Source organism: Coloeus monedula (assembly GCF_965178545.1).
Source record: "Coloeus monedula genome assembly, chromosome: 3".
NCBI lineage: Eukaryota > Metazoa > Chordata > Aves > Passeriformes > Corvidae > Coloeus > Coloeus monedula.
In genome coordinates, this window is record NC_138783.1 from 16,032,412 (window position 1) to 16,051,871 (window position 19,460).

Consider the following 19,460-nt stretch of genomic DNA (forward strand, 5'->3'; position numbering starts at 1 on the left):
AATAGTGTTTTTGGAATGGGCAGGGTGAGACATAGAGATTAAAAGGCTCCTTTCTCTGTGACTATCAAACCAGAGGGACAAGAAAGGAGACAGAAGAGCCCAAAGGCTGGGATAGATGGCTCCAAGTGCTGAGGCAGCTGAGAGGACATTCCCATCTGTTACGATCTGGTTTAAACCTAGAAAAGCAAAGAAAGCTAAGTCTCTGTGCTTAAAACCGAAAGAACTTAGAAGGTTCAAAATATTCCCAGAAACGAGATTAAAACCAAATGATGTTAGATGTTGATGCCAAAAATTGATGTATTTTATTTAATAGTAAAAGAGGCAAAGAGAAGGGAAGAGAAAAGAAAGAAAGAGAAAGAAAGAAAGAAAGAAAGAAAGAAAGAAAGAAAGAAAGAAAGAAAGAAAGAAAGAAAGAAAGAAAGAAAGAAAGAAAGAAAGAAAGAAAGAAAGAAAGAAAGAAAGAAAGAAAGAAAGAAAGAAAGAAAGAAAGAAAGAAAGAAAGAAAGAAAAAGAAATGGAAAAAAGAAGTGTGCGGGGGGGGGGGGGGTGGGGGGACAGGGAGAGGTGACAGGGGTTAGGTGAAAACATATCACCCATCTGAGGGTCCCAGCGATGTCTCGTTGCTCCCCTCCATCTGGTCTGTGGGTGGTGAGGGTCCCCCATCGCCACCGTGGCCATGCTGCCACACGCCACACTCCATCACACGCCACTACACCACAACCAAAGAGTACAGAATCCCGTGGATTAATGTACACTTTGGGCCAGGTGGGAACGCCCATGTGTCTCCCCTTGCAGGGGCTGGCTTGACACACTGTCCCTTGCAACACTGATGGTCTGTTGCATCATCTCTGGTGCTCTGGTGCAGGGTCTGGGGACCCCTTTGATGGGCCATGTCATCCCCTTCTGCTGTGGATAAGCTTCCTCCCCCCGGTGAGGGTCCCTCAGCTGGGCTCTGCACAGTAGAGTACAGGAGAAAGTTTCACGAAGGATGTCTGTACTTCAGGCGGCTCTCTTGAAAGCTGTTTATTGCATAGGTGAAGTTACAGCATTTCAGGGAGTGGGTATCCAGAGCCAGCCCTACAGCTGCCAGCTCCAGCTGTAGGCATACCTGAAGCTGCTTTCTGTTCAAGTTACTAAGCATTATATACTTTTCTTTGCAGAGTATCTTAATACATAACAACCAATAAGCACCATACACAATACCTTTACATTTGCCTATAGCCTATCATAACTACTACCATCACCATATTACAGTCATTATTACCCAATCACAAGAGTAAGTAAGTTACAATTTAAGCTTACAGTGGAAAATTCTCAGATCTTTCTTCTTCTTGCTACATCAACATTTCTTGTTTGCCTGCCATATCTTTCTTTTTGGTAAAGACGTTTTCTATTTACTTATGCTCTTCTTGAGACTTACTTACTTGGTGAAAAACATGTCTTTGTAGTCACATACCTTTGTCCTACTCCTAGAAATCTCCTTCCAACTCATCTCCAACCTTTGCCTTCTCAGTTACTCATCGATCACTGTTTGAGCAAAACATCTTTTATTCTATACCAAAACTTGCTTCCATTTCTACCTCATCCCCAGTTTCTACATTCACAGATCTTTCTGCCAAGCCTACATACCTGTAAAACTTTCTTACCAAACTTTCATCCTCCCCAACAGTAGATGATGAGCAGTCATTGCGCCTCTGACCACAGGCTTTTCCAAGATACCCAAAGCCTCTTCTCCCTCCACCCTTTTGGTTCGAGGGTCTGTTCGAGCCTGGCAGCTGATAGCCCTGGGGCTGTGGTCTCCACCTTGGAGGTGTTAAGCTTGTGCTTTGTGAATGTCCCCAGCCCTGAGGTGCTACTTTATCTTATCTTCATCAGTGAGCAGTTTAAGGCCTCAGTCAGGGCCCCATTCAGGGTTCTGTAGTCTTCTCTGCAGCTTTTGTAATACAGTTTTAAAAGTTCTTCAAGAAAATGTTTAAGTCATAAATTGTAATATTTCAGTCTCTGACACCATCCTTCATGGCCTATTAGCAGCCCTGATTCACCAAGAATCTGCAGAGCTTTTCCAGTTCAGCTCCCAGACCTTTGCTATAGCATTGCCTATAGCAGAAATCAAGAACACTGGGCAGAAACCAAGCTGGCTTTCTGCTGTTTTTTTCTATAGAGGAGGGAAAGATGCAGCCACACAGTTGCCAGGGATGTTGAAGGATGCATGGGAGAACATACTGCCTCCTCCTCACATGATGGGCATGACTGCAATTTTGGGACCACCTCTACAAAGCCAACAAAGTTCTTCGTTACAATTTTTTTTTAAATATATCTTGGAGCTTGCACAGGCTGTTTGAATTACATCAGGGCACAAGCACAGGTATCTCATCCATGAACATGAGTTTAGAAAGCAAACAGGGAACAAGCCATGGCCTCCAACAATGATTTAACCCACAAGTTTATCAATGTTTAAGCCCCATCCCAGGTACAGATTGCTCTCAGTTCTGCTATGATGGGGCAGATAAATGGAATTGGTCTCAGATACACCCAGGAATCCCGAAGCATCTACAGAAGGAATCCCACTGAGGAAGAGATGTTTGTGAGCATGTTTGACACTGGAGTATGCTGAGAAATGACACATGGGAAAAGAGACTGATGGCATGTTTTCAAAGCCACTTGCTTTTACTTTGTTCATGACAGTTTTTGTTGCTTGTGTATTTATTCTGGAGAAGCAAAGGATATGGGGATAGTTTGCTGGTGCTCTCTGACAGCAAAATGGAACTAAAAGTGAGAGAAGCTTTAGTTTCTCATGCCACTAGTTGGTGTTCAGATGCTGCTAAGAGCAGTGTAAATAATTATTTTCTGGGGACACTGGAAGGAGTTGATAAGGATAGACTAAATTCCAGATTAAAATCCAGCTCTTCCTGCGCAGGGACCTACTGTGACCAACAGACCAGCACCCTTATGAGATCACAAGGTAGTCCAGGTTGTTGGGTCTGGACTAGGTGGTCTTTGAAGTCCCTTCCAACCTAAACCATTCTATGATTCACTTGCATGTGCCTTTACCTGCAGGCAGTGTTTCTGCAGGGATGATTTCCAGAGAAACGTTATGATTTAAACTAACTGTGTGGGGAATTGTAGGAAAGAAATGAGATGGAAAAAGATGGTCATTAAGGGAAGTTGTGAGGTGATAAAAAGAAAGCACAGTTAAGAAATAGGGTAATTCTTAGTTATAAAGACCCTTTATAAAATGTTATTTAAAAACCCATATAAAATACCTTTTAAAAAACATATATAGTTTAAGATGCAACTTAAATTGCTAAATTCAGCAAGGTAATTTTTCTGCTGAGGGATGGCAGGTTTTACTAGAAGCCAGATCTTTCTATTTGCCTGGCTAGACTCCCAGCTTAGAAGGAGCCGAGAAGCTGTAATGGGAATGAATTATGACTTGGTTTTGCAGCCAGTTATGGGTTGAGGGATGAGAAAACATCTGTCCATTCCTCATCTGACACTTATCTCCCCCCAGCCTCTGACAGATGCTCTGAATTATAAATTCACAATGCAATCCCATCCAGGAGAGCCATGACAAATGAGGACAATTAGACAGTTATGCCAGCAGAAATGACCAAATACTTAAGCAGCTGAGACAATCTGAACAGATTTGTATTAGAGGATGGAGAGGGAAAGGCCATGTGGTCCACAATCAAAACAGAGAGGGCTTTGATATGAATTTCCACTCTGAATGAACAGGGTTACTCACGGCTGTGTCTGTAAAAAGACAAATCTTGTAAATACAGGCTCTTTGGGGAAATGCTCATACAGCACAATCCAGTTTTACCCCAACTTTCCAGCCACTGGGCATGTGTTGGAATTCCCTTTCCATTTGCTCACGGTCTGACATTTACAAGATGTTGGATTGCACAAACAGGTCACCAGCAGCTCCCAATCTGGTGTTGCCCCAAGGGCCAAGTTCACTTTTGGGAAAATCCTGCCCTGCTTGTCATATAATCAATATGTTTCCTCTGGAAAAATTTAGGTATTAGATTCTTGGTTTTCACTAAGCCTCTGCTGGGTTAATGCTTCCCCTCTGCCTCCTCCTGTGGTGGCAGAAGCAATTCACAGACTCTCCTTTAAAGGGAGGGTAAATCCTGACTATAAAAACAATGACCATTTCAGTCATTAAAGCTGTGAGTGATTGTCCCAGTTTGAGACAAATTCGGAGGAACGTCCCAAATGAATGTCCTCTGATAGAAGGCAGGTTATAGCCATCCCTCACTCACCAGGTTCAGAAGGAATTTTCCTCAGAAGAAAGTGAAAAAAGTTATTTATTTAATGAGCAGAGTGCATGAAGGCACAGGGAAAAAAAAAAAAAAAGAATAATGCTAAATAATAAAACATCTCACTGTGGAGAGAACCTGGTAAAATTCAAAGTCCTTGCGGGTGTGGCTCTCTCCTCTCCAGAGCTGGGGTTTGGTGTAGGCCCCTCTGAGCTGTGGCATAGGGCCTCCTGGATGATGTTCTGGTGCTGCTGAACAGTCCAGAAGAGAAGAAGACGCCAAAGTCCCAAAGACCTCTTTCTTCAGCTAATGAACGAGAAGCTAGCTGAAAAGCAAGAGAATGCCATTATCTTCCCTGCTGCAGAATCTGAGAGCTGAGAAGCCAGCGAACAAGTTATCTGTGTTTTTGAACACAGCACTGAAGGAATTCCACCGCCTTCCCCCTCTCCTGAAACTAGCTTTAAAGGCACAGAACTCATGTCCGGCATAGAGCAGATAATAGGGAATACAGTATCATAAAGTCACCCCAGGACATTGATCAACTTGCAAAAAGCATTGTAAAGGTGTCAGCTGTGCTTAATTGCATTTGGATGGATTTATGACTCTGTTCTGACACATCATCAATGAAATTACCTTAGAAATAAACAGATGTGAGCAGAAGTGTCGCATGTGGTAAAGCACAGGCTCTGCTGCACTGATTCAGTGTTAATCTGTGGTTAATAGACCACTAGTGAGCTATAAAACCATGAGAAGGTGTTTCACAGAATAGAAACTAAGTGTATTGTGCATTAATACCTTGCTGAAGTCTGGAGACATTGTCAAGGGCTGGTCTTTACTACCATCAGTATCCAAAAGCTATTGTAGAATTGTACCAATTACCTTTATTTAATTATTTTTTATAGTAATCACTGTATAACTGTGCTTTTCTAGAGCAATAAACTTATTTCCACCAAGGGAGAATATTGTTTATTCTGCCTAAATTCATCCAGACTATTTCATTAATTGCCAAGCAGCAGACACAAAGTGCAGTTTATCTCCAAATTGCTTGGATGCTCTTAAGATTGAAAAGCATCTGGGAAATCTCTAATGCTTTTACACAATATTTTGAATGAAGCACCTTCTTCCACCCAGCCTGAGTGGCACAGTCAGGGCTTAAAAGACGGATCAATAGGTGAGAGAATTCAGTGGCACGAAGTCCTCAAGCAATTTGGTTGTCATGTCTAGAGGAAATGAGCCATGCACATGGGATCACAGTGCGAGTTGGACATGTCCATGGCACATGCCCCACCTCCAGAAGGGTTCAGAACCAGGCTCACAGGGCCTGGAGCAACCTGGTCTCATGGAAAATGTCCCTGTCCATGGCAGAGATTGAAATGAGATGAACTTTCATGTCCCTTCTCACCCAAAACCATTCTGTGATTCCATGATTCCTTCAAAGATGCCATCTTGAAAGAATTTAGCAGCCAAGTTCCGCCACTCAGTGAAACATCTGACACAAAATTCATGGGTTTGCCCCAAGAATTTGCCACTGTCGTGCAAATTCAGATAGCTTTTCCCTATGAAGACCAACGATTGTAGTTGCAAGATTTTAGTACTGAAATTAGAGCTGCACATTGAAATATTAGTGTGCAAGGAAGAAAGAGGAAAGCAGCTCGGGAGACGGTGGTTGAAGTGTAAGGCAGTAAAACGGTATTATCCTTGCCTCTTCCTGGGAAATGGGTGAAACACTTGTGTTGAAACTCACAGCAAAAATAAAAACAATTAAAGGTCCTGGAAATCTCAGCTAAGGATTATAAATGCAATAAATAAATAATGCCTTTGGAGGGGAGTAACAGAACTTGCTGCACAGGATGTCTGGATACATGAGAACACTGAGGGTTCAGGGAGGGCCAAATTTTCCATGTATCATGTTCTGAACAGCCCAGGGTTTTCATTCAAGCTTCTCCTTAAGCAAAGAAGAAGAAAAATCTCATGGTTGCAGAGAGTCTTGCTAATGGAAGTAGTCAATAACCATAATTTGATCTTCGCTTTCTCATAAATTCAAAGCAATTTCCCCATAATATCAGGAAAATATATGGCCTTTCTTGAGGCAGCAAAGCACCATATAAATAAAATTTTCAATTGACTTGAAAACATTTGCCAGCATTTCAGATTTAATTTGTCTGATGAGATGGAGTCAGATTGAAAACAGTGATGCAGGGAAGGAAGTAGAAAATCAGGACACAAAACCAAGCACGTATTAGACCATGAATACACATTAGTGAATCATAACAACAAAAAGGAAAGGAGTCACAACCCTAATGCCCTAAGAAGCAGCCTACCGGGAACACAGTGTGACCAGAATCTTCAAGGACCAAACCTTTGACTTTTGTGTTTTTTCCCCAAAAATGCATTTTAATAAATGGATAAAATATTACCAGCTCTGAGCTTGTGGTCATAAATGGTTTGAGAAATGCACAGAAGCTAGGTGTGTGGTCACACAACATCCTTTCCATCTCAGGGCTGGTCCTAAGCACCTCTTGAGTGTCCTGGGAAAGGGTTTTTCTTTACTGTGCCAGTTGGGAGCTGAAGCAGTGGGGAATGTTTCTGAGAGCGAGTTCTTTTCAAAACCCCTTTTCATACGTGGAGAAACTGAGGCAGGCAGTATGATGACTCTCAAAATTAAATTACAAACTGAGCCAGCCCTTTTGCAGATAAAATTGCAGTTGAACCATGCTGGCAGCCTTTGTATTTGCTGAGCATCCTCAGTAGCACCACTGGAGTAGAAAGTGCCTTTTTTCCTGAATGGAAGCCACAAAGATCAAACGAAAACTGTGCACCCAGCAATCACAACTGAACACCCTAAGCCACAGAATCACAAAATGGTTTGGGTTGGAAGGGACCTCAAAAAACACCCTATTCCTTCCCCCTGCCATGGGCAGGGACACCTTTCACTATCCCAGATTACTTCAAGCCCCATTGTAGCGGGTTGAGTTCGAAACCGGGCAGAAAACACCAATTAAATGTAGTGGTTTTGGTTCAAAATATTCATTACTTACTCATTTTCCTTCTGTGAGATAAGAATTAGGAGAAAAGCAAAGCAGGCACAAACCTTAAACAGTTGCAGTACAATGAAAGAGTTTTATTACTAATAGAATTAAAAGTTAAGAGACAATAACAAAACAAAATTAAAGCAAACCCCCCCCCCCCCCCCCCCCCCCCCCAGCACTTCTCTCCTTTTACCCAGCTCACACAAGGGATAACAGAACATGGGATGTTAGTCAGTGTTCCAGTTCTTGAAAAGTCTCTCTCTTATGCTTAAGGGAAAAAAGGGTTTTTCCTTCAGTTGCACGTGGTTCCCAAACTGCCACCAACAGCAGATCCGCCCGGAAACAAACAATCTGCTGTGTGTAGAACATCTCTCCCATGAAAAATCTCACAGTTCCTTCACACTGCAAAACATGGGCCATCACATGGGGTTATTAATCTTTTTAAGGATAAGTTCTTTTGGCCTGCACACAAAGGCTCTTCTTCGCCACAAATCTCTAACAGCCTCTTACTACTATATAGCCTGGCATCGGCATTCTTCACAATCTTCACAGGCACACGAAGATACTCCATCCTCCCATGTTCTTCAAATGGATTAAAGAGACAAACAGTTTGTGGTATTACAGTTTCTTACCACGGCATGCAAGAAGGTTTCTTTTAAGCCGCGCGCCAGAATCGCAGCACCGCCCTCTTTTCTCCCGTCGCCATTTCCAGCTCCGTCCCACGGGACTCACTTCTCTTTCTCTCTGACTCTGACGCCGCCATGTTGAAGGGTGTTCTTGTTCGGCCTTTACGGTGGGGAAAGCCTCGCTCCCTTTGTGCTGCTGGCTGCGTGGTGTCTTCTTCAGTTCAGCACGAAGTGTGCTGGCTGCAGACAGGAGGCTCTGCCGGCTCCCGTTGACTCTGCCGGCTCTGCATGGAGAGGAGAGGGACCCGCCGGTCCCCAGAAGCCGCGCTGGATGGGTTTAGCTCTGAGCAGTCCATGGCTGGTTTTAGCTGCCTGCGGCTCTGAGGCAGCCCCCCCCCCAGCCACCCAGGGTCCGTGCCGCAGCGTTGGGAAAGGGGGAAAGGGGCAGTGGCCCCGGCCCGGCCCGGCGGGGCCGGGAGGCTCCGGAGCCCCCACCTCCCAGCAAGCGAGCTCCGACCAGAAGGGGAAGTCCCGCCTTTCTGTGCAGTTTAAATATGTAAATTGTGAGAAGCGTAATTGGTCTTAAAGACTGTCCATCAACTCAGGGTCAACCCAATACACCCATCCAGTTTGGCCTGAAACACTTCCAGGGATGGGGCAGCCACAGCTTCTCTGGGAAATCTGTGCCAGGGCATCACCATCCTCACAGCCAAGAATTTCTTCCCAATATCCCATGTAACCCTGCCCTCTGTCAGCATGTCCAAAGTGCCTCTCCAGTTCTCTTGGGGCTCCTTTAGGCACTGGAAGGGGTTCTAAGGTGACCCCAGAGCCTTTTCTTCTCCAGGCTGAACAATCCTAGCTCTCTCAGCCTATCTCCAGATCAGAGAGGCTCTGGTCCTCCTTATACTGTGCGCCTTGGGATGGCTCCTCTCCACACCCACCCACCTACAAGAAGCCCTTTAGCATAAACTGCTTTGGGAATTTCCATGGGGCTGTGGCACTGCTAGAGCTGGGATTTGGCCTCAGCACCTTCCCTCTCCACCTCACTAGCATCCCCTAGGACAGTGCATTCATTTGGAGAGCAAGCTGACCGAGCAATTCAGCCCAGGAAGGTTAAGGCTGATGGTTCCTGAGTCTCAGATCATACTAGGAGACACGTGATGGTGTCAGATCCACTGGTGGAGAGAGAGACTGAAGAAATAGCAATGAATGACTCTTCCCAGAGTCTGTTTTTATTCCCTACTGCTGCCAGTTCCTGGACAACTTGCTGTAGCTGCATTTCAATTTAAAAATGAATTAATTATTTATTTTTTTTTTAGTCACTGGAAAGGGGCTAAATTGAATGGCTTTGCTTTGTTTTCAGCAGAAGAGATGCAATTTAATTTACCTCTCTCTCTGCAATCATTACCTGCTTTCCAGTTGTGTTGCTAATGAGTGTCAGGACCATCATTTTACTAATGGAGAAACTGAGGCATGAGTAGTGACTGTGACATTCCTGAGGACATGGGCAGGGATTATTCCTGGGATATGAAATCCCTTTATCTGGTTCCTGTGCTTCAGCCCCAAGGCAGTCCCACAGAAATTGAACTTCATAGATAAGTCTTAGTGACTGCTTTTGCACACTTCTCTGGATATGGCTTTTCTTATGGGTAATTATCATGGAAAAACAATTTCAGAAGCAGGGAAGAGAGGTAATGGTCCATGTGGCAAATAAGCATGAGCCATGGACCTCCAGGCTGACTGGTAAAGCAAAAAACCAGCATGTTTTAGATTGGTTTAGTAAGGAACCAGGCTGAAAACTTCAACCAACATTTATGGATGCAGAAAACAGGAGGGTTTTCAGAAAAAATAATCGTAAAATAAATTTCCAGGTGTTGGAGACTGGAGTCAGGGCTGATTGAACAAGGGTGGCTAGTTTTGTGTAGAATGAGTTGCAGTCCTGGACCTCTTTAGGCTAAGAGAGCCTACAAGAAAGATGGAGAGAGACTATTTACAAGGCAGTGTAGTGACAGGACAAGGGGGAATGGCTTCACACTGACAGAGGGCAGGGTTAGATGAGATACTGGGAAGAAATTATTGGCTGTGAGGGTGGTGATGCCCTGGCACAGGTTGCCCAGAGAAGCTGTGGCTACCCCATCCCTGGAAGTGTTCCAGGCCGAAATGGATGGGGCTTGGAGCCACCTGCTCTAGTGGAAGATGTCTCTTGCCCTGGGCAGGGGTTGTAACAAGAGGATTTTTAAGGTCCCCTCCAATCCTGTTCATTTTATGAATTTATGATTCTTAAATCTTTCCAAATGGGCTCAGTGAAATTGTGCACTCCTACTTCCAGTAAAAAAACCCCATAAATTCCAGAAGGAATTTACCTTCCGAGCAGTGAGCTAGAAGAGCTATCATCTGCCACTTCAAACCTCTGTCAATCGTATCGTTGTCCTCCAACACGCAGAGTGTAGGCTGTGGGCTGGCAGTGGCTCTTTGGTCAGGACTTACCAGCTGTGCTCACCCGGGAAGGTCCAGGTAAGGAAGGTCAGGCTGGGAAGGTCCTCTCCACACAGCCAACCCATGGCGGGGGGGGGGGGGGGGGGAGGGGCGGGGGCGGTTCCCAGGAATCAGGGAGCACATGCACCTCCAAGTAGAGTTGTTTCACTTCTTTAGTGAAACTTGTTAGAGTAGTGATGCTCAGGGTAAGGTGGGTGGATGTGTGAACATCCTGAAGAGAAGTGGGGTTTTTCTCTCTTTCAAAAAAGAAAAGGAACTTGGAAATTAGAGAGTAATATTTTGCTTTTAAGACATACTACTTTAGGTTGCAAATGCCTAGAAAAATGCTAAATTGAGATTTGAGAGTTTATGCAACTGCAGTTCTGCCAGTGGTGTGTGTTTGTCCAGCCCAACATTTCAGTCACACACTGCCTTCCCCACAATGCTTCCTTCTCATTTATGCCCAGAAATTACTGGGGACAACCCAAGCCTCAGGGAAACCACATAGGCTGATCATCCCAGCATCTCCATGCTTGTCTACAACATAAAAAGTTTTGACTTAGCACCAAGCTTTCACTAACAAAACTAGAGAGCCAGCCAGTGACAACAAGAGGCAGCAGGACATGGGTGCAAGGTGCTTCAGTGGTACATTATCATCATTCACAGGCAGCAGTGCGTGGGTTGCGCTGAGGTGCTGCTGCTCTGCTCATCTCCGACAAATATTGATATATTTAAACACAATCTGGAGTAGAAAAACACAACCAGATGTTGCTGGCTATTGGGTGACTGGATACCTGATAGCCATTCCCACTTCTCCAAGGACTGACATTTACCTTGTGACACCACCACATCTCCACCCTGGAGGCTTTTCAGAACAGAGCATGCTCTCCCCAGCATGTTTATTAACCAGATCTCCACCCTCTGCTCCAGCTGCCTCAGGGATGATGCTGCCTCTTGGAAACTGGACCCACACTGGGAGGCATGGCAAATGCAGGGGCTGGGGGAGGCATGGCAAACACAGGGTCTGGGGAAGACAAATCACCACTTGACCAGAAAGAAAGAGACCCTGAACTCCAAATAGAAGTTCAAACCAGTGTGATTTGGGGTAATCAGTGCCTTATGAGGAGTAAAAGGCCTTTAAGACCCCCCTGTAGTTGCCCATCTGTTTCATTTTGCTCAAGAGAAGGGATAGGCATGCTGGGGCATTTCCTCATCAAGGCCAAGCTGGATGGGGCTTGGAGCAACCTGGTCTAGTGGAAGGTGTGCCATGGCAGGGGCTTGGAACGAGATGAGCTTTTAGGTCCCTTCCAACCCAAATCATCCCATGATTCTATGATTCTCTTCCCCATCTACTCTTCCCTCTCTCTTCTACCTCCTTTCCACAGCAGCCCTCTGCTTAATCTGCCTAGGAACAGGAAGATGTTCATAACCAGATTTTCTCACAGACTGAGGATGAAAGAAACCTCCCAGAGCTCTGGCAGTTGGATTTGCAGTGGGCAGGCTGGAACCCAAACAAGTGCCTAGGCATGACAGCTCTTTGTCACACCCACAGCAAACAAGCTCAGCAATACTATTTGCTGAATATTTGATATTTTGGTAGAAATTGAAAGAAATAGGATTAATCTGACAACAACCATCCAGCTCTATCCCCACTAAAAATAAAGGGAAAAATATCATAGAATCACAGAATTGTTTAGGTTGGAAAAACCCTCTGAGATCACTGAGTCCAACTGTTCCCCCAGCACTACCAAGCCCACCACTAACCTATGTCCCCACATGCCACATTGACAAAGCTTTTGAATCCCTCCAGGAATGGGGGCTCCACCACTGCCCAGGGCAGCCTGTGCCAGGGCTGTACAACCTTTTTGAGGAAGCCATTTTCCCTCATATCCAACCTAAACCTGCCCTGGCACAATTTGCCATTTGCTTTAAGTCAGAAATCTCCCAAACTGCTCAGTCAGGCCTGTGAACTGTGAGCCAAGGCTGCAGAGCCAGGCAGGAAAATCAGGTGGACAAAACAAATTCTACCATATAAAAGCATTGCTATGACTTGGGATGGGTCTTCCAATCACCAGGAAACTTCCATTTGCAATAAACAGCAGGATATGGTGAAATCATTGAGCACTGATTTCATCCTGAGGCAAACAACCTTCCCAACTTGTACATCTGTGTATAAATTACTACAATGAGGCAGCACCACTGTGAACATCTGTGCATTTATGCATGGAGAAGATGCAGAGTTGTTGTTGTGATCGTAGACACACAGATCCATTTTAAACAGACCCCCTGCTATATAAAGGGTGGCCCAACAGTTCCCCTTGCCAGACGAAAGGAGGAAATATTCACTGTCAAGCAACACCTGAGCAACTCACCAGGCACAAATGGCTCCAGGTACTTTTTGCTAGAGTTTTAAAGGATTTGTCAGTGCTGCCATGCATGTAAGGTGAGAGGAGATGAGGATGGGGTGGTATGTGGTGGGATACACACACTCTGTGACAACCCTAACTTAAAGTATGGCAATTTATAAATCAATGAAAAAGAATACCTTTCCCTGCAATGTAACTTTAATCCATGAATTAATCTTTAGCCTAAACAGGCCAAGTCCTACACGCTCCAGGGCATTTCTCCTCCAAGGGGTATTTGTCTGAGACTAAGTTTGTGGTCTTTGCACTAGACAGACACGAGTGTGGGTCAGATGTCACAGGCTGAAAACATTTAGTCTTGACAAAGATCATCAAATTCTACAGTCATATCCCAGAGAGCCAGTCAGAGCACAGGTAATGTCACCATCTCTCACTCCAGTGAGGGCAGACAGCCAGCGTCACATCAGCAGTACAGCATAAATCATGGCTCCAGTGAGGTGCTCCCAGGCCCTCACCTGGAACTCATCATCCCCTGCTTGCTCATGTAACCAGAGTGCACCATGCTCTTTTCATATGGGCAAGGACTCATGAGAAAAGGAAAAACATGCGTGTATCAGGGATAAACATTGGGACACACACTAGTTTTCATGGAGCAACCATGACTCCAGCCTGGAAGACACTGTTGGTAAAACTAGGAGAAGCACAAACTCTGGGGTCAGGTCTTGGTGAAAGGGTTTCAAAGAATTTTGGAGAAGGCTTAGTTTATTCTTGGTGCCAACAGGCACCAAGGAAAATGAGCCCTCAGCCAGCACGGACAGCAGAGACTGGGAATTAATTCCCAGGTGCCACTCCCTCCTCAACCCAGCTTCCTGAGGACTGCTAACACCTTCCTCTGTGCTTTGCTGCAGGGTCATGGTTCTCTCCTCTTGCCATTGCCATGATCACTCTGGGACTGCAGTGGCCACAACAAGCTGCCACTTTCCCAGCCATACCCCTTTCCAGCCTGTTTGCCAACGCTGTGCTGAGGGCTCAGCACCTTCACCTCCTGGCTGCCGAGACATACAAGGAGTTTGTAAGTGGTGCGACGTCTCCTCCACTACAGGTTGATGGCTTCAGGACTGTGTAACAGGCTCCCTTCAACTATTGGTGTCTCCTCTGTCCTCATTTCAATAAGGAGACAGGGTGTTAACAGGATAGCACAGGTTATGTCACATCAGACTGGACTGTGTTTCCTCCTGTCAGCCCTCTGCCCCCCTACTCTGATCCTGCACATCCCTCTTCTCAGGACCATGACTGCACAGGATCAGCTGGGACATGGCAACAAGACTTTCCTGTATTGGTCACTTCTGGCCCTGGGAGAGTCTGTCCTTAAAACGATCTAGTTTCTTCTGCTGACAGGAGCTGTCCTTTGGGGACATTTACTCCTTGGGAGAACCTAATCCAGATGTGGTTTGTGTTCACCTCAGCACCTTGTCTTAGGAAGACCTTTAGGTCCAGTAGCTATTGTGCCCACACGATATTCCTGCTTCCTACCTGCCAACCCTGTCCAGAGGCACCTCATTTATTTCTTGGAAAGAGTAACCACTCAGAACAGCTTGGGAAGTGTCTGAGGTCTTCTCCAGAACATGGGCAACAGATCTGAGTGTATTTGGTATGTCTCCATAGGAACGCACCTATATTCCAGAGGACCAAAGACACACAAACAAGAATTCCCAGGTAGCATTTTGTTACTCGGAAACCATTCCTGCTCCCATGAAGAAGGATGATGCCCAGCAGAAATCGGTAAATTTTTTTCACCCTCAGGGTAAGCACAGACCTGCCTGAAGAGCCCAGCTGTGCTTCACTGTAGCAACAGAGGGCTTTCCTCTGTGAACATTTGGGTGCTTCATCCCTCCCCTCCCTTTTTGATTACTTGAACCCTGCATGAAGAAAGAAATACTTTTCTGGGCTACACTATAATCACATTCCCACCCCAAAGATGAGAAAAACTATTGTTTGCACAGGACACAGTCCTGGGTGGTGCTCCCCAGCCTGAAAACTTTGTGTCTACTGAAGCTGCAGGAGTGGTGGCATGTCTCCAGGTGTTCCAGGGGGAGCAGGACATGCTACCAAATATGCCTGCATGGCTTTGACCCTTTCTTGTCTTAATTTCAGGACATGGAGCTTCTTCAGTTTTCCCTGGTTCTCATCCAGTCCTGGCTGACCCCAGTGCAGTACCTAAGCAAGATGTTCACAAACAATCTGGGTTTTGGCACCTCAGACAGAGTGTATGAAAAACTAAAGGACCTGGAAGAAGGGATCCAAGCTCTGATGAGGGTAAGTTGCAGCACGTAGCATGACTATAGAATTACAGAGGGCACTCACCTCTTGTGGAGCCAAAGACCATGAGAAATCTCACCACCTTCCACTCTGAAGACCAGTGGCATCCTTAGGACTTTGTTTACCTTTAGATAATGAGATCATGACACTGCACATTGGGTTTCATCACTAGGGAGGATAAGAGAACAGATGTTAACACCCATTGCAAAGCACTACTGATCAGGAATCACAACAATCCACATACAAAGTCTTCCCAAACCCAGCAACAAAATAATATTCAGTTGCACTAACAGGAAAATAATGTTTGCTACATCTCCATGCAAAACACTTCAAAATGTGGCAAATTTTGGGAGGATTCACAATATTTTATAAAAACATCTCTGTACAGATGGAAACCTGTACTCTGGTGTTTCCCTCATATATTAATACAGCATCCAGAGAGCTGAAAGCTGAGATGTGACCCTCTTCAAGGAAGAACTAATCATAGATTCACAGAATGGTCTGGGTTGGAAAGGACCTTAAAGCTTATCTTGTTCCAACTCCCCTGCCATGGGCAGGAACACCTTCCTCTAGACCAGTTTGCTGCAAGCCCTGTCCAACCTGGCTTTGAACACTTCCAGGGATGGGGCAGGGACAGCTTCTCTGGACAACCTGTGCCAGGGTCTCACCATCCCCATAGTGAAGAATTTCTTCCTAATACGTAATCTAAATCTCTCCTCTTTTAGTAAAAAACATTCTCCCTTGTCCTGTCTCTATCTGTCCGTGTAAAAAGTCACTCTCTACCTTTGCTCTAAGTCCCCTTTATAATCTTCTTTATTTTTGCTTTGTTGTTTTAAATGAAGTTGTGTATGCTCTGCCAGAACACATTTTTAGTTATGTTGATTCTCTAATTAAGTTTATCTGGCAGGTTCACCCCGAGCTCTGAAACCTGCACCTGTGAGAAATGAGTCTGGAATATTGCTTACATCTTCTAGCATTAAAATGACTCTGAAAGTCAGGCTCAGAGAGTAAAGAGACCTTCTGTCCTGGCATTTCAGCACGAGAAAATAGGGATAGGTATAAGTACCACTTCCAGATCTTTGTGGGGGGAAGAAATTCATTACTGTGAGGGTGGTGAGGCTGTGGCACATGTTGCCCAGAGAAGCTGTGGCTGCCCATCCCTGAAAGTGTTCAAGGCCAGGTTAGACGGGGCTTGGAGCAACCTAGTGGAAGGTGTTCTGGCCCATGGCAGGGGGTCTTGGAACGAAATGGTCTTTCAGGTCCCTTCTAACCCAAACCAGTCTGTGACTTCATGATTCTATGATTTTGGTTTCCGTTTGGTATGTGCTTGGGCATTAGGAAATGGTACACATAAACCAGCCAAATAATCATATTTCAGCCATTTATGGCACCTTTTCCTTAACCAAAACTTTTCTGTTTGTGGCAGCTGGTGACTACAGCAGGGCAGGAGGAGTGGCTAACTGCAGCTCTCAGCACCAGATGTATATGGCTTGGGTCTGGGTTAGAATTTTGTTTGCTGGGAAAGTGGGAGAAAAGAGAGAATTATTTACCCAGTTCCCTGTCTCCTTGACTGGAGGAGGTACAGAGAGACCCTACAACTTTCCCTTTATTTTAAGACCCCAAAGACACACTCCTCCCTCCCTGCAGCCTTGTGCCCAGCTCCCTTCTCACTGTATCATCACCCCTGCATCACTGCTCTTCCTGCAAACACATACACTCAAAAATAAGTTTGAAATATGCTTTAAGGCTGGAGGGAGAAACCCCTGACCACATTTAAAGTTCAACAGGAACCGAGGCACTGGGCCTGTGGAAGATCATAGAATCACTGAGGTTGGAAAAGACCTCCAAAATCACTGCTTCCAAGATCAATCACTGCCTTGTCAACCAGACCAGAGCACTGAGTGCCATGTCCAGCCGTTCCCTGAACACCTCCAGGGACAGTGACTTCACCACCTCCCTGGGCAGTCCCTTCTAATGTTCAGCAATCTTTTCTGTGAAGAAATTACTCCTGACGTCCAACCTGAAACATTTCTGGCACAGCTTGAGGCTGTATCCTGTTGTCCTGTCACTTGTTCCCTGGGAACAGAGCCTGACCCCCACCTGGCTCCACCCTCTTATCAGGGAGTTGTGGAGAGCGAGAAGGTCCCCATAGAGCCTTCTTTTCTTTAGTCTGAGCCCCCCCAGCTTCCTCAGCTGCTCCTGGTGCTCCAGACCCTTCCCCAGCTCCGTTCCTGGACATGCTCAAGCACCTGAATGTCTTCCTTGTCAGGAAGGGCCCATAACTGCCCCCAGGACTGGAGGTACCCCAGCAGTGCCCAGGACAGGGGGGCCATCACTGCCCTGGTCCTGCTGGACACACCATGGATAATGCAAGCCAGGTGCCATTGGCTTCTTGCCCACCTGGGCACACATGTGCTCATGTCCAGCCACTGTTGACCAGTATTCCCAGGGCCATTCCTAGCCACTCTGCCCCAGCCTGGAGCACTGCATGAGGTTATTGTTACCCATGCTCATTCCCAGGCCCCCACCACCTCCCCCAGCACCTCTCAATCCTCTTTCAGGAGCTGCAGGACAGAAGCCCACGGGGTCCCCAGATCCTAAAACCCACTTACGAGAAATTTGACATCCACCTGCGCAGGGAGGACGCGCTACTGCAGAACTACAGTTTGCTCTCCTGCTTCAAGAAGGACCTCCACAAGGTGGAGACCTACCTGAAGGTGATGAAGTGCCGGCGCTATGGAGAGGGGAACTGCACCATTTGACACTGGGCACGGCTCTGTTCTCACTCCAGCCTCTTGCTGACCATGGCTGCCCTCCTCCTCTGAAAGAAAACTGGAGAATAAACCTGCTACTGCCAACATGTCTCTGCTTTTTGGGGTGGGACAGGCTACTGTGAGGGGCTGGGAGGGAGGAGTGGCCAGTGGGACAGTGGATTTGGGGCTTAGGATGTGGATTTGGGATCAAGGAAACATATTTAGAGCTTGCGGGGGCAGGGGAAGCAGATTTGGGGATAGATTTGTACTGGGGAGTAGGTTTGGGACTGTGGGTAGATTTGGAGCTGGGGAGCAATTTGGGAGTAGATTTGGGGCTGGAGCATGGATTTGAGTCTGAGGAGGGTGGATTTGGGGCTAGGGGGTGCAGATTTTTAGCTAGAGTGAGGTTTTGGTGCTGAGGGTAGATTTGGGACTAGGGGGTGGATTTTGGGCTGCAAGGGATAAAGTTGGACCAAAACATGCAGAGCTGGGACTCGGGGTTGGATTTAAGGCTTGAAGGAACAGAGTGCAACAAAGAATTAAAGTGCAAGAGAAGGTAGGATGGGCTTGTATCCCCAAAGAACACTTTTCAGAGGTATCTGTTTGGAAGAGGTTCTGGGAAAATGTCCTGCTGTGGTTTTAATCTTTGTTTTTCAGTATGAAGGTGGTGAAGACCTGGCAAAGGTTCTCAGAGAAGCTGTGATTGCCCCATCCCTGGCAATGTTCAAGCCAGGTTGGACAGGGCTTGGAGCAACCTGGTCTAGTGGAAGGTGTTCCATCCCAAGGCAGGGGGATGGAATTGGACGATCCTTCTAAGCCAGTCCATTGTAGGGTTCTATGCTGTGGTTCTATGAGTATGACATAGTCTCTTGATGATGGACATTCTGTCCCTGGAGCCCTGGTCCTGCTCCAAGCTATGACATGAGCACCGCCACAGCAACGCCCCAGCTCTGCCTCCTCTGTTACCAGGCGGTTCCAGCCTGGTGGTTCAGACCTGCTCACACATCCCACGTGTGCTCTGCTCCTTCTGGCCTTGCTACCGGCAGTGGCCCTGTGCCAGGGCACTTAGGGAAGCCCTCCCAGCACCCCTGCATCTCTCCACGGCATCAGCTGCTGGGCTGCTGCCATGCTGGCCTAACCACTGTGCCCCCAGCCACCAGTGGATGGGATCTCACCATCTTGTGAGTACCCACTGACCCACAGAGCCCCTTCAAGTTCCTCTCCTTGGCTTGTTCTTGATGGTAACCCCTCCTGGGACAGCCAAGAGAACCTGGCAGAAGACTTGGTAGTTCTGGGAGGCTTGTGTTACAGCACAAGGGTGAAACCAGATTGGCCATGCTGTGGCATTTCCAGGCAAACCCTGCTCCTACCTCAGCAGCTTGAATTTGCAGGGAAAAGGGTTTTCCTGAGGGGTGAGAGGAATCATTTCTCTGCAGAGATTTCACTGACAACTCTATTTCTACCTTCGGAAAGCAAACATGGCAGGAGTATCTGTGGACTGAGACCTTGCAAGTACCCTCCAGCATCTAAAATGTCAGGAGTTCAAGTATTTCCCATCCTTTTGTCTGGTTTTTGAGCACCCACAAGACTCACTTCCATGTGAATTCAAAGCTGGGCTGCTCAGCTGGGAGGC

At 46.4% G+C, this 19,460-nt stretch overlaps 1 protein-coding gene across 1 annotated transcript in view; it reads left to right on the top strand.

Moving 5' to 3' along the window:
- Positions 1–17,836, top strand: part of LOC309571489 (somatotropin-like) — a gene marked incomplete at both ends in the record, with an annotated part of 56,999 nt that extends 39,163 nt beyond the window's left edge. The window contains 4 exons of the mRNA XM_082279025.1: positions 13,664–13,827; positions 14,421–14,537; positions 14,910–15,071; positions 17,636–17,836. Of these exons, the coding sequence (XP_082135151.1) occupies positions 13,664–13,827; positions 14,421–14,537; positions 14,910–15,071; positions 17,636–17,836 (644 nt within the window). The remainder of the gene's footprint in view (positions 1–13,663; positions 13,828–14,420; positions 14,538–14,909; positions 15,072–17,635) is intronic.
- Positions 17,837–19,460: the final 1,624 nt, after the last annotated feature.